The sequence below is a fragment of the Monodelphis domestica genome, chromosome 3, assembly GCF_027887165.1.
Source record: "Monodelphis domestica isolate mMonDom1 chromosome 3, mMonDom1.pri, whole genome shotgun sequence".
In the NCBI taxonomy this organism is placed as follows: domain Eukaryota; kingdom Metazoa; phylum Chordata; class Mammalia; order Didelphimorphia; family Didelphidae; genus Monodelphis; species Monodelphis domestica.
In genome coordinates this window covers 27,369,928-27,396,237 of record NC_077229.1, presented here as the reverse complement: position 1 = coordinate 27,396,237, position 26,310 = coordinate 27,369,928, and the positions used below count along the sequence as shown (strand labels likewise).

The 26,310-nt window shown below is 46.1% G+C and overlaps 1 protein-coding gene across 4 annotated transcripts in view; it reads left to right on the top strand.

Moving 5' to 3' along the window:
- Nucleotides 1-26,310, top strand: part of SGSM1 (small G protein signaling modulator 1) — a 121,436-nt gene that overhangs the window by 36,675 nt on the left and 58,451 nt on the right. For all 4 annotated transcript variants that reach the window (XM_056821581.1, XM_056821579.1, XM_056821580.1 and 1 more), the window contains exon 3: nucleotides 19,896-19,971. In XM_056821581.1, coding sequence (XP_056677559.1) covers nucleotides 19,896-19,971 — 76 coding nt within the window. The remainder of the gene's footprint in view (nucleotides 1-19,895; nucleotides 19,972-26,310) is intronic.

Here is a 26,310-nt window from a genome sequence, read left to right as displayed (position 1 = left end):
CTCATAAAGAATTGGACACAACTGAGAATGATTGAATGGCAATATTATGGGACTGCGCTTGGCTCTGGAAGACTTGCTCAAATGTACCCTGTGCAGAGATGGAGACTGTGGGTAGGGAACCTAAATCTATTCTCAGATAACAGTTGATAGCTTGATTGGTTTTGCTGGACCAATTTCTTTTCTCCTTTTTGCTTTTTGTTCTAAGGGAGGACTCTGGGTAGAAGGGAAGAAAATATTCAAAAAATGTAATGATAGAGAGGCCAAATGTATCCCTAAAAATTCAGATCAAAGGAGGGGACCATTGCCATAGTTCAGGAAAGGAGTGACGAAGGCTTGAGCTATGGTGGCTGAGTGAGAAGAGAGAAAGGGATGGAGAAGAAATTTGTTCTCTGGCTCCTGTTGTTTCAGATTTGCAACATGCTTTGTACATATTATCTTACTTTGATCGTTACAATAACCCTGAGAGATTATTTATAATAACTAACATTTACACAGTGTAGGGACAGCTAGGTGGCTCAGTATAAAGAGAGCCAAGTCTGGAGATGGGAGTCTGGTCCAGTCTGGTCTCTTAGCTGTGTGACCTTGGGCAAGTCTCTTGACCCCCATTGCCTAGCCCTTACTGCTCTTCTTCCCTGGAGCCAATACCCACTATTGATTGTAAGATAGAAGGTGAGGGTTTAAAAAATTTTTTAAATATTGTGCTTACTATGTGCCAGGCACTATGCTAACTTTTACAAGGATTATCTCATTTGATCCTTACAACAACCCTGGAAGGTAGGTGCTATTATTATTCCCATTTTACAGCTGGGGCAACTGAGGCAAACAGGAGTGATTTGCCCAGGGTCATGCAGCTAGTAAGTATCTGAGGCTGCATTTGAACTCAGATCTTTCTGATTCTTCCTGTCTCTCTCTATCCACTTTGCCACCAGCTGCTTCATTAATTTTCTCTATTTTGCTGATATGGGGGGAAGAAGTTAAGTTACTTTTCCTGAAGAGGTATCTGGGGAAGAATATGAGTGTGCGTTTATGGCTTAAAATCTAGCCCTTTATTCATTCTTTCATGAAATACTCTTAAAGCAGAATGTCGAAGGAACACAGATTGTTTTAAGACAATTTGGATTTCTCCCATATTCGCCTGTTCCAAGAATCTGTTTCTTTCACTCTCAAGACATCTCTGATAGCAATTTTGCAGGGACAGATGATTTAGGGAACTTAAGGAGAATCTGGTCCTTTCCCTTCATTTGACAGTAGGGGAAACTGAGACTCAGAGAAAATCCCATAGTTAGTAAGCGGCAAGATTAGGATTTGAACCCACATCCCCTGACTCCAGATTCAGGAGCCTCTCCCAGAGACAGCCCCACATCTTTACTCCCCCAGCCACATCCCAGTGTTATGAGGAGGCTTCTCTGCTGTCTCAGACTTACCTGCTCTCTGTATTAATCATCGTTTTTTAATTTCCTCTCTCTCCTGACATGGGGGTGGCCAGCCTTTCATTAACTTCCGGAGAGCCGTGCTCCCAGACTGCCAGGGAAGAGAGCGGCCTGGTTTGCTCTCCACCTCCCGCCTCCCCCACACCCACACGTGGCAAAGATGCCATAAATACTGCTGGGTTTGAGCCAGACTGAGGCAAGTCAGTTCAGTTCAACAAATACTAATTTAATAAGTGATGGCGATGGTGACAATAATGATGGGGACAGCTCTCGTGTTTACAGGGGCTTTTATTGAAGCCGGCTCATCTGGCTCTCATAATAATCGAGGAAGCAGAATTCCAGGGGTATTAGCATTCCTGTTTTACAGCTAAGGGAGCAAAATTCAATGACTTGCCCATAGTCAATCAATCAATGAATCAGGAAGCCTTGATTAAGTCCCTACTATGTGCCAGGCACTATGCGAAGAACTAGGGAAAAAAGTCAGTGAAGAAATATTGTTTAAGTGCCTACTATGTGTCAGGCACTGTGCTAAGTACTGGAAATGCAAAATCAATCAATACACTTTGTTTAAGCGCCTACTATGTGTCAGTTGAGATTGTAGCTGGGACTTAATAAAAGAAGCTAAGGAAGGCAGTAGGTAGAAATGAAAAGGAGCATCTGTCTCTCTGCTCTTTTTCTCTCTGGTTCTGTCTTTCTGTTCTCCGTCTTTGCTTTCTAGTTCTGTCTCTCTGTTTTCTGTTCTTTCTTTATCTCTCTGCTATCCCTGTCTTTGCTCTCTGATTCTGCCTCTGCTTTTTGTCTCTGGTTCTAGCTCTCTGCTCTCTCTTTGACTCTAACTTTATTTTTGCTTTCTGGTTGTCTCTCTGCTCTCCATCTCTCTAGATCTGTTTCTCTTTGTCTCTGCTCTCTGGTTCTGTCTCTGCTCTCCATCTCTCTCTGGCTCTTTCTGCTCTCTCTCTCTCCCCCCCCTCCCCCCCTCTCTCTCTGCTCTTTCTCTGCTTTCTGTTTCTCTCTGGCTCTATATCTCTGCTCTCTGTTTCTCTGGCTCTATCTCTCTGCTCTTTCTTTGTCTCTGCTCTTTGTTTCTCTCTTTCTCTCTGTGCTCTGTCTCTGCTCTCTGGTTCTGTCTCTGCTCTCTCTCTCTTTGTCTCTGTGCTCTGTCTCTGCTTTCTCTTTCTCTCGGGCTCTATATCTCTGCTCTCTGTTTCTCTGGCTCTATCTCTCTGCTCTTTCTTTGTCTCTGCTCTTTGTTTCTCTCTTTCTCTCTGTGCTCTGTCTCTGCTCTCTGGTTCTGTCTCTGCTCTCTCTCTTTGTCTCTGTGCTCTGTCTCTGCTTTCTCTTTCTCTCGGGCTCTATATCTCTGCTCTCTGTTTCTCTGGCTCTATCTCTGCTCTTTCTTTGTCTCTGTGCTCTGTCTCTGCTCTCTGGTTCTGTCTCTCTGCTCTTCATCTCTCTCTCTCTCTCTCTCTCTCTCTCTCTCTCTCTCTCTCTCTCTCTCTCTGTCTCTGCTCTCTGGTTCTGTCTCTGCTCTCTCTCTTTGTCTCTGTGCTCTGTCTCTGCTTTCTCTTTCTCTCGGGCTCTATATCTCTGCTCTCTATTTCTCTGGCTCTATCTCTCTGCTCTTTCTTTGTCTCTGTGCTCTGTCTCTGCTCTCTGGTTCTGTCTCTCTGTCTCTATCTCTCTTTGTCTCTGTGCTCTGTCTCTGTCCCTCTGTCTCTCAGTCTGTCTCTTATTCTGCCATCCTACAGGCACCCCATCCCCCAAGCACTCCAGCACCGTCATCTGGCCACTTTGCTGGGCTGGAAGGAGATGATTCACTTATCCCTATGGGGAGGGAAGCTGGAGAGTGAGGGAAGAGGAAGCAGTTTGAGGCAGGTAGAGAGAACCTTGTGTGGAGAGCGCAGGAAGGGAGCCAGAGAGCCCGGTAATGAGAAGATTAGGGCCTGAGATGGGGAAGGAGCCAGTATCCCCCCCTTCCCATGGCCCTGGAGCCTTGCAAAGCCAGCCCTGTTAGTATTCCAGGCAGGAAGGTGGCTCCTGAGCTGGAGAGATGAGATCTTGGCCAGAGCTGGCTCTCCAGAAGTCCCTCCCAGCATGGGGGGTTGGGGAGGGCGGCTGTGTCCCTGGGAATTATTAGTCAGGAAGCAACTCTGACCTCCCCAGCTCTGAGCATAGCCACAGCAACAAAGTAGAGGGCACAGTGAGACTGAGTGGCAGAAGAGCTGGCTCAACTCAATTCTAAAACCATGGATTAAGGGTCTGAGTTCAAATTCTGCCTCCAGCACTTAGGATACTAGCTCTAGAGCAGGAAGGGGACCTTAAAGACCATCTAGTCCAACCCTTTTATTTTATGAGATGCAGAGAATCAATATTATTTGGCCAGAGTAATAGAACTATAGATTTAGTGCTGAAAAAGATCTCAGAGGCTTTGTGGTCCAACCTCCTTAATTTGCCTAGAGGGAAACTGAGGATGGAAGAATCTAAATGACTCATTCAAAGACATAGGAACATAAGTTTGACCTGAAAGGGACCTCAGAGGCAATTCAGTTCAACCTTCTCCCATTTTTCAGATGAGACCCAATGAGTTTAAGTGACTTGTCCAAGATCACAGAAATAGGAAATGTCAGAGTCAGGATTTCAAAGTAAATTCTTTGACTCCAGAGTCAAAGCACCTAGCCCAGAACCTAATTCAATTTTTGTCTGGTTCTTAGAATCATAGGATGACAGCTAGAGCTAGGAAGGACCTCAGAGAGATCATCTAATACACCCTCCCCCATTTTATAGAGAGGGAAACTGAGGCCAAGAGAGGGGAAATAACTTGTCAAAGGTCATCCAGGTGATAAGTCACGGCAAGATTTGAACACAGGTCCTATGACTCTCAGTCCAGCTGATAGACCCTACTTTGCTTTGCTGACTGGTTGAACTACCATTTGACATCTCTGAGTCTCTGTTTCTCTTCTGGAAAATAGAGTTATAGTCCCATTGACACCCTCTTCTAGCTCTGAATCTCTATGATGGTCTAATTCTGTGTATAAGATGACAAGACTGCAAGATATTGTAGATACTGCGTACTTGACTCCTAACCTATACTAGCTGGTAGATGCTAGGCAAATTATTTAACCTCTCAACAAGGTACAGAAGAAAGAGTACTAGATTTAGTCTAAGTATCTGAGTTCAAATAGTGCCTCTACCACTTACCACCTGAGTGACTTTTGATAAGTCATTTCCCCCATAAGTCTCAGTTTCCTCTTCTATAAAATGGGGGTAATGTTTTACTAGACACTCTCTGTGAGGTCCCTTCTAGTTGTGACTCTCTGATTCTCTTATTCTAAGAACCAGACCAAAATTGAATTAGGTGCTGGGATGGGTACTAGGCAGGATGACACAAAGTCACAAGTACAATAGTTCTTCCCTTTAAGGACCTCTATCCTACTGGGGAGAGACAATATGTTCATCAGTAAGTATAATTAAGGAATAAAGGTAGCAAAGGAATAATTGGCCAGAGTATCCAGTCTGAAGTGGGGAGAGAGACAGAGAGAGAGAGAGAGAGAGACAGAGACAGACAGAGACAGAGAGAGAGAGAGAGAGAGAGAGAGGAGAGAGAGGGAGAGAGAGAGAGGGAGAGAGAGGGAGAGAGAGAGAGGGAGAGAGAGAGGGAGAGAGAGAGGGAGAGAGAGAGGGAGGGAGAGAGAGAGGGAGAGAGAGAGAGGGAGAGGGAGAGAGAGAGAGAGAGAGAGAGAGAGAGAGAGAGAGAGAGAGAGAGAGGGAGAGAGAGAGGGAGAGAGAGAGGGAGAGAGAGAGGAGAGAGAGAGAGGAAGAGAGAGAGAGAGGAAGAGAGAGAGAGAGAGAGAGAGAGAGAGAGAGAGAGAGAGAGAGAGAGAGAGAGAGAGAGAGAGAGAGAGAGAGAGAGAGAGAGAGAGAGAGAAGAATTTACATTTCCATGGAACTGCAAAGTTTACCTGGTACCTTCCTTACAATGGTCAGGTAGGTGGAACAAGTATTATTTTCTTCATGTTGCACTTGAGAAAACTGAGGCACTAAAGTTTACCAAGTGTCTTCCTTGCAATGATTCAGTGAGGTGGAACAGGTATTGTTTTCCCATTTTGCACATGAGGAAAAACTGAGTTCTGAAAGGCAAAATAACTTCATAGGATTATATAGCTAGCAAGTGTCAGAAGCAAGATTAGGACACTAGACTCCTGACTCCAAGTTCTGAACTGTATCCACCACACTGTGTTGTCTGCTGTGATAAGCTCTGGAAGAAGATAAAGAATTTGAAGAACAAAAAGAGATCTTACATTTCAGGCATAGGGTACAGCTTGTGCAAATGCATGGAGGTAGTAGGTGGAATGGCACATTGGAATAGTTGATCCCATCAGTCATGATAAATACTTAGGTTTTATGTATTGAGCTACTCCAATGTGAGACCAGAGAGAAAAACAATTGGCTCTGGGGTGAGGACTTAGGTTTAAATTTCTACGTGACCTTGATTAAGGGCCTTTACTTCCCTAGATGTTAATTTCCACATCTTTTAAATGGCTTAGATGGCCTCTGAGGTCCTTCTTAGCTCTAGATCTATGTTCCAATTTTTTTTTTGAAGAAGGTCTGTTCTGGGGCAATTAGGTGGCATAGTATATTGATAGAACACCAGGTCTGGAGTCCACAGGACCTGGGTTCATTTCTGGTCTCAGACACCTCTCTGTGTGACCCTGGGTAAGTGATTTGACCACATTTGCTTAGCCCTTTCCCATTTGTCTTAGATGGAAAGTAAATGGTTTTGAAAGAAGAAAAAATCCCTGCTTTGTTAAATTTGGTTAGTTGACTACCTGGGAAGTCAGGAAGATTAACTTGGACAAGAGAAGACTTAAGCTAGCCATCTTTAAGTATTTGGGGTGTTTTCACATTTGAGAGGGATTGTTTTGTTTGGGTCTAGAGGGCAGAAATAGGGTCTATGGAGGGAAGTCACAAAGAGGTAGGCTTAGACTTGCTTCTGGGGGAAAAACCCTTTCAAACAACTCAAAGTTGCCCCAAAGGGAACGAACTTCCTTGGAAGGTGGTTGGACTTGAATTGGGCTTGGTGGGAGGTCTGCCAGTAAATCATCTTCCTGAGTCGGAATGCTGCCTTAGACACTCCCTAGTTATGTGACCCTAAGGAAGCCATATGATTTCTCTGTGCCTCAGTTTACTCATCTGTGAAATGAGGAGGTTCTAAGGTTCCTTCAAGCTCTAAATCTCTGATCCTGTCAGGGTGCTTCCTATTCAGGAACAAGCTGAATTAGATGCCCTTTGAGGTCCCTGCCAACTCAGAACTGGCCCTATCTTAGCTATTTAATGTAAACTCCCTGTGTTCTCCACCACTGCCTCACTGGTCCAATCAAACTCATTCCTTCTGTGTCTGCTAGAGGAACATCAGACCTTATTATTGTCTTGTTTCTGCTTGTGTCATTTCTCATCTTCCTCACCACCTGGCTCATCTTCCCTTCCTGGGACTCCATCCCTTTATCACTTTATGATGCCTTTACTTTCCTAGACAAATAAACCCGAGGTAGGGGAGCAGGAACCTTCTTAGGCTGCTGCTTAGCAACACCAAGTAACTTTGGTCTGGTTGGGGCCTTGAGGATGGGGACAGCTCTGACTCTCTGAGCCAATCAGGGGGCAGACAGCCTTGGTACGCTAAACTTTGGATGTCCAGCCATTCTTTGCTCTTTTGGGTCTGTCTCCCCCATCCACCCAGCCTTAGCTGCTGGCCCCAAATGAACACATCAAGAGCTTGTTACCAGGAATGCTTTAGCTACAGAGGCTCTTCCTTCCATTATTATCAATGATCATAGATTTTAGAGCTGGAAGGAACCTGGAAGACTTCATCTTAAAGACAAAGAACTTTAATCACTCCAATTGCTTATCTCTGAATCTGACAGCTGCTTCCCATCACCTCTCTCTCATCCTTTATGATATTTATGTAGTACTTTATGTTTACATGGTATGTATTATGCCATGTGAGCCTCAGAATGACCCTGTGATGTCTTGGTACAGAGGGGTTATCATCCTGATTTTGTAGGTGAAGTCTTAGAGAGGATTGCGCCAACTAATAAGTATCAGAAGGGAGATTATAACTCAGATCTCTCTGGGTCCAGAATCACAGACTGTCAGACTTGGAAAAAAATTCAGGGACCCCTTTTGTAACTAAAGAAAATCCCCCAATCAATAACCAAATCACAGGTTGCCATCCAGACTTTGTTAGGAAATGTCCAGTAAGAGAGAGAGTACTATCTATCTTCCTAGGCTCCCCAAGTCCAGGCCCCTTCTCTCCGAATTTGTCCCTCTCTGAGCCAACTGGGACTTCTGACCTTAGCTGTCCTACTGGGCTGCCACTGAAGGGCTCTTTGATCTGGGCCAGGGACCCTGTGAGTGCTGATCGGACAGCTCCCAGGGCAGCCTAGGAACTTTCCTGATCTCTGGTCATTGTTGCCCTCAACTGAAATGGAGAGTTCTTAAGGAAGGAGACCAATATCTTTCTGTGGAGAAGTGCTCGGCAAATAAATGGGGAATTGGGTCTTGTTTTTTATCTTTGCCACGATCTCTTTTAATGAGCCTTCACAGACTATTTGGAGAAGAGGACCAGAGTCCATTGGCTTGATGCCCTCTCACAGTCTCACAGGAGACTTGCAATTTACTTCCTTTGGTTACTGAACTCTGGGTGGAGGGAACCCTAGAACAGAGAATGCCAGAGTTTGGAGGGACCTTGGAATAGAGAATGCCAGAGGCAAGAGGGACCTTAGAACAGAGAATGCCAGAGTTTGGAGGGACCTTGGAATAGAGAATGCCAGAGGCAAGAGGGACCTTAGAACAGAGAATGCCAGAGTTTGGAGGGACCTTGGAATAGAGAATGCCAGAGGCAAGAGAGACCTTAGAACAGAGAATGCCAGAGTTTGGAGGGACCTTGGAATAGAGAATGCCAGAGGCAAGAGAGACCTTAGAACAGAGAATGCCAGAGTTTGGAGGGACCTTGGAATAGAGAATGCCAGAGGCAAGAGAGACCTTAGAACAGAGAATTCCAGAGTTTGGAGGGACCTTGGAATAGAGAATGCCAGAGGCAAGAGGGACCTTAGAACAGAGAATTCCAGAGTTTGGAGGGTCCTTGGAATAGAGAATGCCAGAGGCAAGAGGGACCTTAGAACAGAGAATGCCAGAGTTTGGAGGGACCTTGGAATAGAGAATGCCAGAGGCAAGAGAGACCTTAGAACAGAGAATGCCAGAGTTTGGAGGGACCTTGGAATAGAGAATGCCAGAGGCAAGAGGGACCTTAGAACAGAGAATGCCAGAGTTTGGAGGGACCTTGGAATAGAGAATGCCAGAGGCAAGAGAGACCTTAGAACAGAGAATGCCAGAGTTTGGAGGGACCTTGGAATAGAGAATGCCAGAGGCAAGAGGGACCTTAGAACAGAGAATGCCAGAGTTTGGAGGGACCTTGGAATAGAGAATGCCAGAGGCAAGAGAGACCTTAGAACAGAGAATGCCAGAGTTTGGAGGGACCTTGGAATAGAGAATGCCAGAGGCAAGAGGGACCTTAGAACAGAGAATGCCAGAGTTTGGAGGGACCTTGGAATAGAGAATGCCAGAGGCAAGAGGGACCTTAGAACAGAGAATGCCAGAGTTTGGAGGGACCTTGGAATAGAGAATGCCAGAGGCAAGAGGGACCTTAGAACAGAGAATGCCAGAGTTTGGAGGGACCTTGGAATAGAGAATGCCAGAGGCAAGAGGGACCTTAGAACAGAGAATGCCAGAGTTTGGAGGGACCTTGGAATAGAGAATGCCAGAGGCAAGAGAGACCTTAGAACAGAGAATGCCAGAGTTTGGAGGGACCTTGGAATAGAGAATGCCAGAGGCAAGAGAGACCTTAGAACAGAGAATGCCAGAGTTTGGAGGGACCTTGGAATAGAGAATGCCAGAGGCAAGAGAGACCTTAGAACAGAGAATGCCAGAGTTTGGAGGGACCTTGGAATAGAGAATGCCAGAGGCAAGAGGGACCTTAGAACAGAGAATGCCAGAGTTTGGAGGGACCTTGGAATAGAGAATGCCAGAGGCAAGAGAGACCTTAGAACAGAGAATGCCAGAGTTTGGAGGGACCTTGGAATAGAGAATGCCAGAGGCAAGAGAGACCTTAGAACAGAGAATGCCAGAGTTTGGAGGGACCTTGGAATAGAGAATGCCAGAGGCAAGAGGGACCTTAGAACAGAGAATGCCAGAGTTTGGAGGGACCTTGGAATAGAGAATGCCAGAGGCAAGAGAGACCTTAGAACAGAGAATGCCAGAGTTTGGAGGGACCTTGGAATAGAGAATGCCAGAGGCAAGAGGGACCTTAGAACAGAGAATGCCAGAGTTTGGAGGGACCTTGGAATAGAGAATGCCAGAGGCAAGAGGGACCTTAGAACAGAGAATGCCAGAGTTTGGAGGGACCTTGGAATAGAGAATGCCAGAGGCAAGAGGGACCTTAGAACAGAGAATGCCAGAGTTTGGAGGGACCTTGGAATAGAGAATGCCAGAGACAAGAGAGACCTTAGAACAGAGAATTCCAGAGTTTGGAGGGACCTTGGAATAGAGAATGCCAGAGGCAAGAGGGACCTTAGAACAGAGAATGCCAGAGTTTGGAGGGACCTTGGAATAGAGAATGCCAGAGGCAAGAGAGACCTTAGAACAGAGAATGCCAGAGTTTGGAGGGACCTTGGAATAGAGAATGCCAGAGGCAAGAGAGACCTTAGAACAGAGAATGCCAGAGTTTGGAGGGACCTTGGAATAGAGAATGCCAGAGGCAAGAGAGACCTTAGAACAGAGAATGCCAGAGTTTGGAGGGACCTTGGAATAGAGAATGCCAGAGGCAAGAGGGACCTTAGAACAGAGAATGCCAGAGTTTGGAGGGACCTTGGAATAGAGAATGCCAGAGGCAAGAGAGACCTTAGAACAGAGAATGCCAGAGTTTGGAGGGACCTTGGAATAGAGAATGCCAGAGGCAAGAGAGACCTTAGAACAGAGAATGCCAGAGGCAAGAGAGACCTTAGAACAGAGAATGCCAGAGTTTGGAGGGACCTTGGAATAGAGAATGCCAGAGGCAAGAGGGACCTTAGACCAGAGAAAGCCAGAGTTTGGAGGGACTCAGGACAGAGAATATCAATTGGAGTGGAGTTTATGACATAGAATATCATTCTGGATAGACCTTCCAACACAGTATGTCAGAACTGGAAATAAACTTAAATTATAAAATGTTAGAGCTGGAAGGGACCTTGGAATAGAGAATTTTGGAACCTAAAGGAACCTGAATGATTTTTAGTGGCTTGCTACATGTCTGGCCTTAGGAAAACCCATTATTTCTCTAGATTTTTAGTTTACTTATGTTGAAGAGAGAACCATAGACCTAGATCTAGATGGGATCTAGGAGGCTGCCAAATTCAACTTTCTCCTTTGATATTAAACAGTTGAAATCTCCAGAGGAAATAGAATTCTTTCAGGCAGCTAGGTTGTAGAGTAGATAGATTTCTGATCTGGAGTCAGAAAGTGCTAAGTTCTCTCAGATATTTATTGCTATGTGACCCTGGGCAAGCCACTTAATTGCTGTCTGCCTCAGTTTCCTAACCTATAAAATGTGTTTAATAATAACACTTCCCTTATACAGTTTTTGTGAGTATAGATGCATTTTGCAAACCCTAAAACACTCACATAAATGTTAACAATTCTGTAAGGTCACCCAGTGAGTAAGCCCAGGGGTTAGAGCCCACGTGATATGGCCCCAAATTCAGTCACTTCTGGAGAGCATCAGGGTCTGCCCGATTGAGGACCTCTACCAGGGGGCAGGTTAAAGAGAGGCAATCTTGCAAGTATCCTTCAAAAGAAGACAACTGCTTTCCCATAATTGACTTGGGACATGACTGAATTAGGATCCTCCTCCATTCCTGGGCTTTATAGAAATCTTACTGTACTGTGAGATTTTGTTCCAGCCTTGATTTCTTCCCAGAAGCCCATTTCTTTTCCTCCCTGTTTCCCCCAGTTTTCCTTCTGCCCTTCCCTGACTCCCTCCTGTGTCTGCCCTTGAATTACATTTAAAACAATGGGATGGTCTGAAGCTGTGTTGTGTGTGTGTGTGTGTGTGTGTGTGTGTGTGTGTGTGTGTGTGTGTGTGTGTGTGTAACTTTGCCATGGAGACAGACTAGCACTGGCAAAGCCTCTCAAAGGAGTCTTGTGAGTCATTCTTTCCTGTCTGGGTTCAAGTTGGAGAAACAGTTTTTGGATGCGGGCAGGTATTCATGAGCTGATGGGACTATGGCACCTTGCTGGATTGGCATGGAGACCTTGCAACTAGCATGTTTAGGCAGGCAGGGGGAAAGAGTTCATTTCTTGTTTGTTTGTTTTTTAAATATTCACCTTCCATCTTAGAATCAATACTGTATATTGGTTACAAGGCAGAAGAGTGATAAGGGCTAGGCAATGGGGGTTAATTAAGTGACTTGTCCAGGGTCACTCAGCTAGGAAGTATCTGAGGCCAGATTTGAACCTAGAGCCTCCTGGTCTCTGGGCCTGGCTCTCAATCCACTGAGCCACCCAGCTGCCCTCAAGGGTTCATTTCTTATAATCATTCCAGTGCACTGGGTGACCTCAGGGAAGAAGTCTGACCTCTCTGTGCCTCTTCTATACAATAGGGTATCATGCCATCTAAGCTGAGCAGGTTATTTATTATGAGGACTACAATGGAATCTTAATAAAACAGTATGTAGAGCACTTTCAGCAGCCTCTTTACTGTCTTGGGAGAGGAGAGATGGGAATGTTTGCCATTTTACAGATGGCTTAGGACTGTTGAGGGGGTGGAGGTTCAGAGTGAATCATTCAAGGTTATCCAGCAAGTCAGTGAATGAACAATGAGCAGAATGTGGGTCCAGAAATTCAATCATCTGCCCTGGCCATGGCCCTGGCCCTTGAGGGGGCAGGGGAGCTTGGCTTGAGTCAGAAAAGAGGTGATCCGAGCTGGGAGGGAGCTTAGCACTGCAAATGGCAGAGCTGGAGGGGAGACTTTCAAGACTACTGGGCCCAACCCATCCTCTAGGACCGAGCCTCCAAGCTGAGAAATGACTTCTTCAAGTACACTCTGTGGGTCACAGAGGGGCAGAGTTGGGGCTGGAACCCAGGATGCCTGACTCCTCATTAAGTTCCCCTTTGGAGAAGGGCTAGCATGCTTCTCCTTGAAGGTCACATTGTCCTTTCTGGCAACAACAGATGGGGCTCAGCACAAACCCATTTCCTAGTGTGGAGGAGGGAGCCAGACAGCCTGTGGAGTAACCTACTTTGGACCTTCTCCTGAGGGGTGGAGGCCAGATGGCCGCCTCCCTGGGATCATGGGCATTGGTGGGGATTGGAGGGCCAAGGGCTCGAGTGCCATTGCTTCTCTAAGAGCAGGAGGGAGATGGGAAATAGTCAGCAGCTTCTTTCAGGCTGAGTCTAGCCTGTGGTTAAACTGATTTGGAGTTGGATTCCAAGTCTATCTAACAGTACTGTGGGATCAGGCTTTAGGCAGAAGGGAAGAGAGACCTGCCACTGGAGGCTGGACAGCGAATGCGCTGGGGAATGTATCAGGCCATTGGCTCCAAGGTTGGTGTTAAAAAGTTCTTCATGTCATATGTTGTCCCAGCTCCAACACTATGTTCTAACTTCCCTCTCAGTCCTGACATTCCTTGTTCTCAGGCCTCTTCTAGCTCTGATATTCTTGGTTCTAAAGCCCCTCCCAGCTTTGACTTTTCATATTCCAAGACCTCTCCCAGAATAGTCTGTTCTAATGCTCTCCCATCTTTGATATTCTTGGTTCTAAAGCCCCTCCCAGCTTTGACTTTCCATATTCTAAGATTCCTGCCAGAATAGTCTGTTCTAATGCTCTCCCATCTTTGATATTCTTGGTTCTAAAACCCCTCCCAGCTTTGACTTTTCATATTCTAAGATTCCTGCCAGAATAGTCTGTTCTAATGCTCTCCCATCTTTGATATTCTTGGTTCTAAAGCCCCTCCCAGCTTTGACTTTTCATATTCTAAGATTCCTGCCAGAATAGTCTGTTCTAATGCTCTCCCATCTTTGATATTCTTGGTTCTAAAGCCCCTCCCAGCTTTGACTTTTCATATTCTAAGATTCCTGCCAGAATAGTCTGTTCTAATGCTCTCCCATCTTTGATATTCTTGGTTCTAAAACCCCTCCCAGCTTTGACTTTTCATATTCTAAGATTCCTGCCAGAATAGTCTGTTCTAATGCTCTCCCATCTTTGATATTCTTGGTTCTAAAGCCCCTCCCAGCTTTGACTTTTCATATTCTAAGATTCCTGCCAGAATAGTCTGTTCTAATGCTCTCCCATCTTTGATATTCTTGGTTCTAAAGCCCCTCCCAGCTTTGACTTTCCATATTCTAAGATTCCTGCCAGAATAGTCTGTTCTAATGATCTCCCATCTTTGATATTCTTGGTTCTAAAGCCCCTCCCAGCTTTGACTTTTCATATTCTAAGATTCCTGCCAGAATAGTCTGTTCTAATGCTCTCCCATCTTTGATATTCTTGGTTCTAAAGCCCCTCCCAGCTTTGACTTTTCATATTCTAAGATTCCTGCCAGAATAGTCTGTTCTAATGCTCTCCCTTCTTTGATATTCTTGGTTCTAAAGCCCCTCCTAGCTTTGATATTCCATGTTCTAAGATTCCTGCCAGAATAGTCTTTTGTAAGGCTCTCCTAGCTCTGGCATTCCTTGTTCTAAGCCCCCTTCCAGCTTTGATATTCTCAGTTCTAAGACCCCTCACAGGATAGTCTGTTTTAAGACTCTGCCAGCTTTGATATTCTTGGTTCTAAAGCCCTTCCTAGCTTTAACATTCCATGTTCTAAGACTCTTTCCAGAATAGTCTGTTATAAGGCTTTCCCAGCTCTGACATTCCATGTTTTAAGCTCCCTTCCAGCTTTGATAGCCTCTGTTCTAAAGCCCTCCCAGCTCTGACATTCCATGTTCTAAATCTCCAACCCACCCTCTGCATTCTTTGTTCTAAAGTCTCTCTGCTCTAGGCTACTCTTTTAGAGCCCTAAATCCAGCCCCATCCTCTCCTCAGGGGTCTGCTGTTTGATGTCATTCTTTCTGTTTTTCTGCTCCCAGGGCCCCACCCTCCCCTCCTCCCCTCCTCCTTTTCCCATTCTCTCCAGCTTCATTGAAGAAGGAACATCTGGAACAAGCCCACAAACTGCTTCCTGCTAGGTTCCTGGTTAATTGGATAACACACAAACACTGGCTCACACACTCTTTTCTCATAAAGGAGGAGAGGAAAGGGAGTCCTGGGAGAAGGCCAGGAAGCTTGGACCAAAGGGGAGCCTGGCTGGTTGTTTGCTCAGGCTAGAGGCAGCTGTCTTCACTGTGGATGCCCGGACCTGTAGATGACCACCTGCTTTTATTGGGTAGCCTGGAGACTCCTTCTGCAATTCCTAGCTCCTTCTCCTGGGATGAATGCATCAGAAGTATGGCCTGATGGGGCTGTGGTTTTGCAGAGAGGCTCGGGCAGGGGTCCTTGTCCATAGTAGAGGCCATAGAAATGTTCATTGGTCTGATTTAATTGCCTTTCAAAGGACTACAGGACTCTAGATCTGCAGCTGGAAGGAACCTTAGAGGCCATTGAGTCCAACTCTCTTATTTTACAGATGTGAAAATGGAAGCCTGGAGAAGAATCACTTCACCTCAATCTGCCTCAGTTTTCTCATCTGTAAATTGGGGATGATAATAATAATAGCACTTCCTCTTCCAACCTCCCATGGTTGTTGGGATGATTAAATGAGATCATATTTGATATTTTTCTTATTCCAGGGACAGTAATCTTGGCCACATTGTTGTAGAGATGGTAACTAGTTGAGGACACAGATGGAGCCCTGGGGTTCCCTGCCTCCAATTTGGAAAGGAGCCTGTCTGGTCCTGGGACATCAGTGCTAGTGGAAATGGGACCAGCCCCACACAAGCACTGCCTGGGAGTCCCATGTAACGGGGTGAGCCCAGAGTCTCAGTGACAAACCAAATACCACTGGCTGAAAATCCCATGCTTTTGTGTCTCTGCATCCCTACCACCACTAACCCTAAACCCGTGCCCCTCCCTCCTCTACCCCCCTTCTTCTAGACTTCCCCTTTTCTCTCAAGGGCATCAATCCTTCTTCTAGTCACCCCTGGGATGACAGCCTTGGAGCCAACCTCCAGTCTTTCCTTCTTCATCCATCACGTACAAACGGTTGAGTCTGCTTTCACGCTATGCCGCACTTCTCATTTCCATCCCCTTCTCTTGCCTCAAACATTGGTCAGGGTCTGATTGCCCCTCTCCTGGTTCATTGCAATTGCTTTGTTACTTGTTCTACCCACATCCATTCTCCCTCCTCCAGTCCATCTGAAGGGCCAACAAAAGCCCAGTATGACCAGGTTGTTCCCTTGCTCAGTAAACTCTGATAGCTCCTTCTTGTCTCTAGAATAAAATACAAACCCCTTGTTTGGCTTGGAAGCAGCTAGGTAGGACAGTGGTTAAGTCAGGAAGATCTGAGTTCATTTTACTAGCTATGTGCCATTGGGTAGGTCACTTACCAATGTTTACCTCAGTTTCTTCAAATGTAAAATGGGGATAATAACAGTGCCTATCTTCCAGGGTTGTTGTGAGAATCAATATTTGTAGAGCTCTTTGCACAGTGTCTGGCTCATAGAAGGGGTTATAGAAATTCCATTGTTATTATTTTGAAGCTCATAATCTAGCTCATGCTGACCTTTCTTAGTTTATATCACATTATCCTCCTTTACACATAATAGATGTCCCAGCCAAAATGACCTGCTCGCAGTTCCTCATATGTGACATGTCATCTCCCATCTCCATGCCTTTGCCCTGATAGTCTGCCATGCTTGGAATGCTCTTCCTCTCCTCCTTTGCCTCTTAGAATCCTTAGCATCCTTCAAAACTCAGCTCAGTTGTTATCTACTCCATGTAGGACACAGATTCTGATACCCTGGCCCCTAATCTCCCCTGGAAATTACTCTTTATCTGTTTTAAATTTAATTTTCATGATGTATGTTTCCTCCCACCCCACCTCAATAGAATGTAAGCTCCCTGAGGGCAGGATCTCCTTGTGTCTCCTTATCTACATTGTGGAGCTCAGAGGCTGGCACTTAGTAGGAACTTGGTAAATGGTTGTTGAATGAATGAGTCATTGAATGAATGACTCTTTACCCATACCAAATGACTTTCTAGAACCTCCTTCCTTCTTTATTCCTTCCTTCCTTCCTTCCCTCCTTCCTCCCTCCTTCCTTCCTTCCTTCCTTCCTTCCTTCCTTCCTTCCTTCCTTCCTTCCTTCCTTCCTTCCTTCCTTCCTTCCTTCCTTCCTTCCTTCCTTCCTTCCTTCCTTCCTTCCTTCCCTCCTTCCCTCCTTCCTTCCCTCCTTCCTTCCTTCCTTCCTTCCTTCCTTCCTTCCTTCCTTCCTTCCTTCCTTCCTTCCTTCCTTCCTTCCTTCCTTCCTTCCTTCCTTCCTTCCTTCCTTCCCTCCTTCCTCCCTCCTTCTTCCCTCCCTCCTTCCTCCCTCCCTTCCTTCCTTCCTCCCTTCCTTCCTTCCTTCCTTCCTTCCTTCCTTCCTTCCTTCCTTCCTTCCTTCCTTCCTTCCTTCCTTCCTTCCTTCCTTCCTTCCTTCCTTCCTTCCTTCATCAATTCCAAATCAGAAGAGCAGTAAGGGCTAGACAGCCAGGTTAAGTGACTTGCTCAGTCTCACACCGCTAAGAAGTGTTCAGATTTGAACCCAGGACCTCCTGTCTCTAGGCCTGACTCTCAATCCACTGAGCCACCCAATTGCCCCCAAGAACATTTATAATGTGAGGTCTTGGGATTTGGGATCCTAGTTAAGACTCAGTGTTCTTTCCCCCAGGCTCCTATGGAAATATAACATGATGAGATCCATGATACATCTCACAGCCCACCAGAGGCTCCACATTTTGGGTGACTCACTGTATCCCACCAAATGAAAAGGGAGGTGGAGGTGGAGGTGGGTTCTTACTCATCAGAGATCCTCCTCACTGAGGCAGGCCTGGCTTCTGAAGTCCTCAGATGAACTGGAGGCAGGTACAGCAGTGAGGGGAAGGTGAACTTTGCTGGAGTCGCGGCTGGACAGGTGCCATGTTGTAGCTCAGGGGCAGATCTCCACGGAGAGGAGGCGAGGTTGGGAGCTTTGTTGATGTGGCATTGGGTGAGTCAAATGACCTTCTTGGAAATGGATTGGAGTGTTACTTTTAAGACAAGTTCCCGAATGGCTTATCCTAGAGACAATGGGATCAATCTCACATCCCAAGCTTCTGAAGGCTGCCTAATCATGGTCCTATTTCAAAGATCACTAGCCTAGAGATCTAAGACTCTGGTCTCTTCTCAGAACCCCATGGTTAAGAGTATTGGGAAGGGTCAACTGGGTGGCTCAAAGGATTGAGAGCCAGGCCTAGAGATGGGAGGTCTTAGGTTCAAATCTGGCCTCAGATACTTCCTAGCTGTGTGACCCTGGGCAAGTCACTTAACCTCCATTGCCTAGCCCTTACCACTCTTCTGCCTTGAAGCCAATACATAGTATTGATTCTAAGATGGAAGATAATAGTTTATTTAAAAAAGAGTATTGGGAAATAGTGATAGTGTAAGCAGTCCTTAGGAGCCAAGGCTAGGGTTCAAATCCTACCTGACACTCCTGTATGACTCTGGGCATAGGATCTTTCAGTTTAATGCAAACTTAGAGGACAGATGAGGAAAATAAAGGGATTTTTCTTCTTGGGGGTGGGGTGGGGAAGGGACTTTAGAGGCTTTATAACCCAACAGATGAAGAAACTCAAGCTCAAAAGGTGAAGTGACTTTCCCAAGGTAATTTAATTAAATCTAGAAAGGACTTTCAAAGCCTCCTTCTCATTATACAGATGAGGATGCTGAGGTCCCAAAAGGGGGAGGACATTTTTAGAGAATCATAGATTTACGGAGAGAAGGAGCCTCAGAAGTCCTTTTACCCAGTTTTTCATTTTACAATTTGGGAAACTGAGGTCCAGAGAGAGGAAGGGAATTGCCCAGAGTGACACAGCTAGTAGAGGTCTGAGGTATTCTCTGTCTGTCCATTGCTCCATGTCCCAGCTCCCCATATGCATTAGTTTCTTCATCTTTAAAATGGGGAGAACAGATCTTACCTAGTTACCTCACAATGGCAGTTGTGAAGAAACTGTTTAAGCTGTAAAGAGCTAGAAAAATGGGAGTTGTTAGGATTCTCATTCCTCAGAGTCTTCTGGGTCAGCTCGACCCTGGCACCACCTTGCCCAGCTCTTATTTTTCCATTGTGTGTTCTGGGAAGCTTGGCTTAGGGGCTACATAATGAAGACATCATGGGTCAGGAGCTGGAAGCCACTGTGCCCATTTTTCATTTTTCAGATGAGGAAACTGAGGCTTGCAGAGATTAAGGGGCTCCCTCCAAATAGCCCAAGGCCTTAAACCCAAGAACTCATTGGTACTAAGTGACAGTGGGAGGACTTGAACTATGGTCTTCTGACTTTATTTTTATTTATTTATATTTAAACCCTTACCTTCCATTTAAGAATCAATACTGTGTATGGGATCCAAGAAGAAGAGAGGTAAGGGCTAGGCAATGGGGGTTAAGTGACTCACCCAGGGTCACCCAGGTAGGAAGTGTTTGAGTCCAAATTTGAAGTCAGGCCCTCATGTCTCTAGGCCTGGCTCTCAATCCACTGAGCCATCCAGCTGCCCCCTGGTCTTCTGACTTTAAATAACTAAAAAACTCCCCTCCCTTCCCCAACTGAATTCATAAAGTTAGACTTGGTACCAGGAGGTCCTGACCTTGGGCACTGATTAGCTAAGCCACATCACTACTACCTGCCTCAGTTTCCCTAGTTGTCAAATGAGATAATGCCTACTTTACAGATTTGCTGCATGGCTCGAATGAGATAATGGAATTACAGGACTTTGCCAACCCAGAAGCCCCAGTGATTGGCAGGGATGAGGCTTTTTCTGTTTGTTGACTTACTCCAATTTCCCAGGGGCTCAAGGTGACCGACCCTCTTCTCCCTTTATTTTGCCCAAGACTATTGGGCAAAGGCAAGCAAGCCTTTTTCTTTTCAGGAGAATGTAAGAAAGTCTCTCTCTGAGGATGCGTGTTGTTCATTTCCTACTCAGTATCCCTTTGAAGGAACCAGGCAGCACAGTGGACAGAACACTGGACCTGGAGTCAGGAAGACCCGAGTTCAAATTTAACCTCAGCCACTTAGCTAGTGTGATCCTGGACAAGTTACTTTGTCTGCCTCACTCATAATAGAATCTCCCTCCTAGGGTCAAATGATATCAGATCTGAAAAGCACTTAGCACGAAACCTGGCTCATAATAAGTGTTTAAAATGCTTGTTCCTCCCCCAATTCCTTTTGTCCCACAGGTAAAACAGATAATGGAAGAGGCTGTGACCCGGAAGTTTGTCCATGAAGACAGTAGCCATATCATCTCATTCTGTGGTGAGTCTACAAAAAGGGGGTCCCTCTTTGGGGTTCATCTTGGCCAATGGAAAGTACTTCATCTCTGACCCCTTGAGGCCCTGAGATAACACTTTGTGTGATGGTGCAATAGAGTGGAAACACCACTGAGCTTGGAGTCAGACAATGTGACTTTGGATCCTGGTCCTGTGGGGGCCTGGCTGTGCCTCAGTTTCCTTCTTTATAAAAAGGGGGTGAAAGTACTTAACTACAGGGCTTTTATGAGAAAAAGAAACTGTTCCCTGTTGTTTCACGTGTTTGCCAGTAATTTGGATGAAAACAGAGATGGCACAGGCCATTGAGTGGGGCATGTTTTCAGGTAATGCAGAGCTAAAAGGGCTGGTTAGCACAGTGAGTAATGGTCAAGGTTCCAAATGGCATTGATGGGCCAGAACCCTGACTTGGGTTGAAGAAGACAAAATGGGATAGGGAGCAATGTAAAGTCTTCCACTTAGGTTCAAAAACTCAATTGCCAGGGACAGGATTCATAAGTCCAGGGCACCCAATGGTTTCCTGGGCCTTTCAGCCAGCCCTTCACATACATCATGCTGTGGTGGACAGAACACTCAGTTTGTATTTTAAGACACTGGATCTGAGTTTGTTCTTCTACTATGAAAGTCTTGCTTCTTATATTTTAGAGCTAAAATGGGCCTTAAGGAGCTTGTCTCTCTGATTTTACACTGACCAACTGGGTGGTTGTGGGCAAGTTATGTCAGCTCTGTTGGCCTCAGTTTTTGTGCTGGGAGCCATGAAAGACCATGCTGTTTGACACGGTCCATGTGGAAACCGTGGAGTGCAAAGCAACCCCCAGGAGGGATGGAAACACCCACTGAAACCCCTCCAAGGGACTTTCCTTATTAACATCCCCTTATTATTGGAATTGTTATGATTATTATTCTTACATAGCCCCAGGAAAAATAGATGAGAGCAACATGCTTGTAGGGTTAATACAGATGTCCCACTCTGTCCCCCCCATGATATTACCAGGAGAGCCCATTTACAAAATTAAACCTAGGGATTCTGATATACCCACTTAGATAGGACCTTCTTTTCTAGGCATAAAAACTTCTAGCAAGTCTGTGCTCTGAATTCCCTGACCTATATCTGGGTCATGTTGATTCTACCCACTGATCCTGCCCTTAGCAACAATGTTTCATTGACTAACTCCCTAAGCTTCCTGTCTGTTGTTAGGTTCCATGGAAACATGTATGTTGAGAATGAAACTGTGTGCCAAGTAGATGTGTGATCATGAGGGTATAAAATAAAGTCAGGCCTCAGCCAAGGCGAAGCAGTTTATACTGTGAAACCTGTGCTGCGGATTGAATGTGAAAACTGTGTCCCATCCATCATTCTGCCGACACCATCCCACCTCCAAGACCCCATCCCCTGTGGGAGACTGACCCACCCCACAGCATTTTTGCATCTGTAAAATGAAGGTAATGCATGCATGAATGCTATTTAGAAGAAGCCTTCGGATTTAGAACAGGGGGTGTTGGGTCTAGGAGGGGCCTTGGAACATATAAGGTCAGATTTGCATCTTTAATCCAGCTTTCTTATTTGGAAGATGAGGAAAATGAGGCCCCCCAAAAAACTTAAATTGCTCAAGGTCACACAGCTATTAGAAATTTTATAATTATCTTCAACTCTTACATGGCCCAGGACTAGTTCATATTGCTTGCCCTTTGTGTATAGCTGTGACCAAGCTGGGCAATGCCTGATTTCCAAAAGGTGACGAGTCCATTTAGCTTTCAGCCTGTGGATTCTTGTTCTCAATCAATCACCTGATAGCTTCTGCAGCTCCCTCCTTCCTCTCTCTCTCTCTCTCTCTCTCTCTCTCTGTCTCTCTGTCTCTCTCTGTCTCTCTCTCCCTTCCTCTGTCCTTCTCTTTTTCCCCTCCCTCTCTCTGTTTGTCTCTGCCTCAGTCTCTTTCTCCCTCCCTCTTTCTCCTCTCTCTCATATAGAGATATAGGAGTCTATCTATCTATCTATCTATCTATCTATCTATCTATCTATTTCTCTATCTATCTATCTATCTATTTCTCTATCTATCTATCTATCTATCTATCCACATGTCTTTCTATCTATCTATCTTCTTGTCCATCCATCTATCTATCTATCTATCTATCTATCTATCTATCTATCTATCTATCTGTCTGTCTGTCTGTCTGTCTGTCTTTCTATCTATCTGTCTTCTTGTCTATCTATCTATCTATCTATCTATCTATCTATCTATCTATCTATCTATATTTTCTTGTCCATCCATCCATCCATCCATCCATCTATCCATCCATCCATCTATCCATCCATCCATCCATCCATCCATCCATCCATCTATCCATCCATCCATCCATCCATCCATCCATCCATCCATCCATCCATCCATCCATCCATTCATCCATCCATCTATCCATTCATCCATCTATCTATCTATCTATCTATCTATCTATCTATCTATCTATCTATCTATCTATCTATCTATCCATCTATCTGTCTGTCTGTCTGTCTGTCTGTCTGTCTGTCTGCCTGTCTGTCTGTCTGTCTGTCTGTCTGTCTGTCTACCTATCTGTCTGTCTATCTGTGTGAGCACACACATGCATGCACTCTCAGTAGAGCATCTGTGTCTACATATGCACAAACAGAGTTACAGATGTAACACGCAGGCACCCAAATTCCTGGTTGCTAATGATTGGAAAGCCAGAGTGTGATCATGTAAGACCAGTCGCTTCCCTGTCCCATGTGGAATCTCACTCCTAGAGGAACTGAGAGGCAGAAGGGAGAGCATTGGCTGCCCTCCCTGGGGCCACCCATTAATCCCCAGGCTCTGCTCTATCAAGCTGGCAGCCTTTTGGAAGCCAGAGCCAAGCAGTGGTTCATACTGTTCTGCTGGAGGGATAAAACAGGCGCCCTCTGCCCTGGAATCAGCCATCAGTGACCAGCCCGAGGCCCAGGGGCACCAGGCTCGGTTTATTAATGGAAAGAGTCAAGCAGATGGACTGTTTACATCCAACCTGGGCAGCGGTCAGTGCTGGTAGGTTTTATGGGCAGGTGTTGGGGTGTTGGAAAGAAGGATTTGCTCAGTTACTAGGAAGAGGAGGCTGATGGGAGTGAGTGAGCTTCCCCCAGAGGGGCGAGAGGCTCTTGGACCGTGACATCAGAATCAGTGAGCTATGTATGTCTCTGGGCCTTTGTATGCCCTCCCTCCTCCAGGACTGGAATGTGGTCTCTCCTCTTTCCTACCTTTTGGACTCTTGGGCCTCCTCTAGCCCAGATGGCAGGTTCTCTATGATGCCCTCCCTGCTCCCCTCACCCTCTCTGATCCCCAGGATTGAATGGAAGAGATGGAATATTGACTGCTGCTCCCCAGTGGAACACGGCTCCTTGGGGGCCAGGGCTGGTTCTCCTTTTGTCTTTTTGTTGCCATCCCCTAGGACACTGATTTTCACATGGTGGGTGCTTAATATATATCTTGTGACTGTTGGAGCTGGAAATGACAGAGAATACCAGAGCTGGGAGGAAGCCTAGAACTGAGAATGTCAGAACTGGGAGAGGGCTTAGAACAGAGAATGTCAGAGCTGGGAAGGAGCTTAGAACAGGGAATGTCAGAGCTGAGCTAGAAGGGGCCTTAGAACAGGGAATGTCAGGGGGTAGCTGGGTGGCCCCAGAGATGGGGAGGTCCTGAGTTCAAATTTGACCACAGATACTTCCTAGCTGTGTGACCCTGGGCAAGTCACTTGACCCCCATTGCCTAGCCCTTACCGCTCTTCTGCCTTAGAACCAATATACAGTATTGATTCCAAGACGGAAGGTAAGGGTTAAAAAAAGAAAAGAACAGGGAAAGTCAGAGCTGAGCTAGAGGGGACCTTAGAATAGGGATTGTCAGGGCTGGGAGGGAACCTAGAACTGGGAACGTCAGGCCTGGAGGAATCTTAGAACAGGGAATGTCAGAGCTTGGAAGGAGCTTAGAACACAGAATGTTAAAGCTGGGAGGAGTCTTAGAACAGGGAATGTCAGAGATGGGAGGGAACTTAAAATAGGGGATGTCAGAGCTGGGAGGGAGCCTAGATCTGGGAATGTCAGAACTGGGAGAGGGTTTAGAACAGGGAATGTCAGACTTTAGATGAGGGAAGCCTCTTAGAACAGAGAATATCAAGAGTCCAGAACAGGTTGGTGAATTGGAGAAGGGGCTGGTCTAGGCTCAGATGACTACAGGTAATATTTAGGGCTGAAGGAGACCTCAGAGGCCCTAGTGTGAAGTTACCATTTTAGGGATGAAGCCTGCTGAGCCCTTGAGCAGTTAAGTGACTTATCTAGGGTCACACATGTATGGAGCAGCAAAATCCCAGACTTGGAAGGAGGCTCCAAGGCCATTTGTTCAATTTCCTTATTTTACAGACGAGGAAACAGAGACTTAGAAAGGTGGAGCCGTCCTCATTAAGATTGACAGGAGCACAATCAGAGTCTCAGGTCATCTAGGCCATGCTAGCCGACCTACAGATTCCTTCTCTCACTTCCCCAATGGGCGGCCATCCCGTAGAGCCTTGTTATCTACCTTCAGGACCCTTCCCATTCTTCTATCTTGCCTGCATGGCTCCATTATTAATTTGCTCCATTACTTTTGGACTTTACCTCTTGGGCCTCAGTTTCCCCATCTGTTAAATGGGGACGACAGTCCCTGTCCTGCCTCACCTGGCTGCGTTGATTGTGAAGGTTGGATGAGTTGATGCCTGAGATCATCCTTTGAGAAGGGAGGTTTTTGTGGATGTCCTAGATGGAGCTCGCTTCCCTGTAGGTGGGACCCTGGGCATACAATGGCCTCAGGGAGGAAGCTGGCACTGCTCTGGAGACTCCTTGCCAAGACCTCAGACCATAGTGTGGCCAGTGTTAATAATTCACTTTCTCCTAATCCCTGGCTCCAAGGGCGGAATCTTGCCAGGCTGGCAGGGAACATTAACCCTCCCCATCCACCTGTCTCTAGCAGGTCTGCAGGGCATAGTGTGCCAGGCAGAATAGCAGAGGAAAGGTAGAAAACCTCGGACCCTAGCACCGAATGATAGGAAAAATGGGTGGGGAGAGGTTGTTGCCACTGTAGTGATGATTTGGGATGCAATGATGCCCTGATATGCTCTGAAATCCCAAAGCCCCCAGTCCTGGGGAGTGCCCTGCTCCCACTGACCAGAGCAGGCGGTCACTACTACTATAATAATGGGCTCTGGTCGGTGGGAGCAGGGCACTCCCCAGGACTGGGGGCTTTGGGATTTCAGAGCATATCAGGGCATCATTGCATCCCAAATCTGGAGCTGGAAGAGACCCTTCAGAGACTGTGTAGTCCAATCTCCACATTTTACAGATGAGGAAACTGAGACCTGGAGGGGAAGTGACTTACCTAAGGTCATACTTTGAGCAAATGGCAGAGCTGGGGTTCGAATCTAGGTTCTCTGACTCCAAGGTGCTTTCCAGGACACTCATGTGCCATCTTCCTTATTGGAATGAACATGACCAATATCCCAAGAGCAGCTTAGAGACTGTCTCTGTGAATGAATATCCCATAAGGCAGCATGCCTTAGACACACATCTGGAGGGAGAGGAGAGAACTGGCTGCACGACTGAGATCCTTAAAGCAAAGTCAGCCAGAATTTGGGAATTGGACATGAAGACTTGAATTGTGGAATGGGCTCCCTTGGGAGGTGGGTCCCTTAGTAGAAGTGTTTAAACTAAGACTAGATGAGCCAGGAGCAGCGAGGTGGCTCATTGGATAGAGAGGCAGGCTTAGAGGCAGGGAGTCCTGGGTTCAAATCTGGCCTCAGACACTTCCTGGCTGTGTGACCCTGGTCAAGTCATTTAACTCCAGGTGTCTAACTTTTATCACTCTTCTGCTTTGGAACCGATACATAGTGTTGATTCTAAGATGGAAGGTAAAGATTTTTTTAAAAAGACTGAATAAGTGTTACCCAAGTTAGACTCTCTTCTGTGGCCCAGACTAGATGGTCCCTGGGGTGCCTTCCCACTCTGAGGGCCTGTTGGTCTTCTGTTTGTCTTATCACTGGCGGATTCTTTTTTAGCTCCAAATCTATGATCCTGTGATCCATTTTACAGATGAGGAAATCGAGTCCTTTTTCCCAAGATCACTTTCATTAAATCACAGAATTTGAGAGATAAAAAAGCCCTGGCAGCCATTCAGTCAAGCTCAAAGGAAACCCCTCCATAGCGTGCTGGACAAATGGTCTGTAGCTTAAAGCTATCTGCCGAGGGGAAGCCTGTGACTCTCCTGGTGACACAGCCCCCTCCGGGCTTGCTGTCATCCAGAGGAAGTTTTTCCTGGCT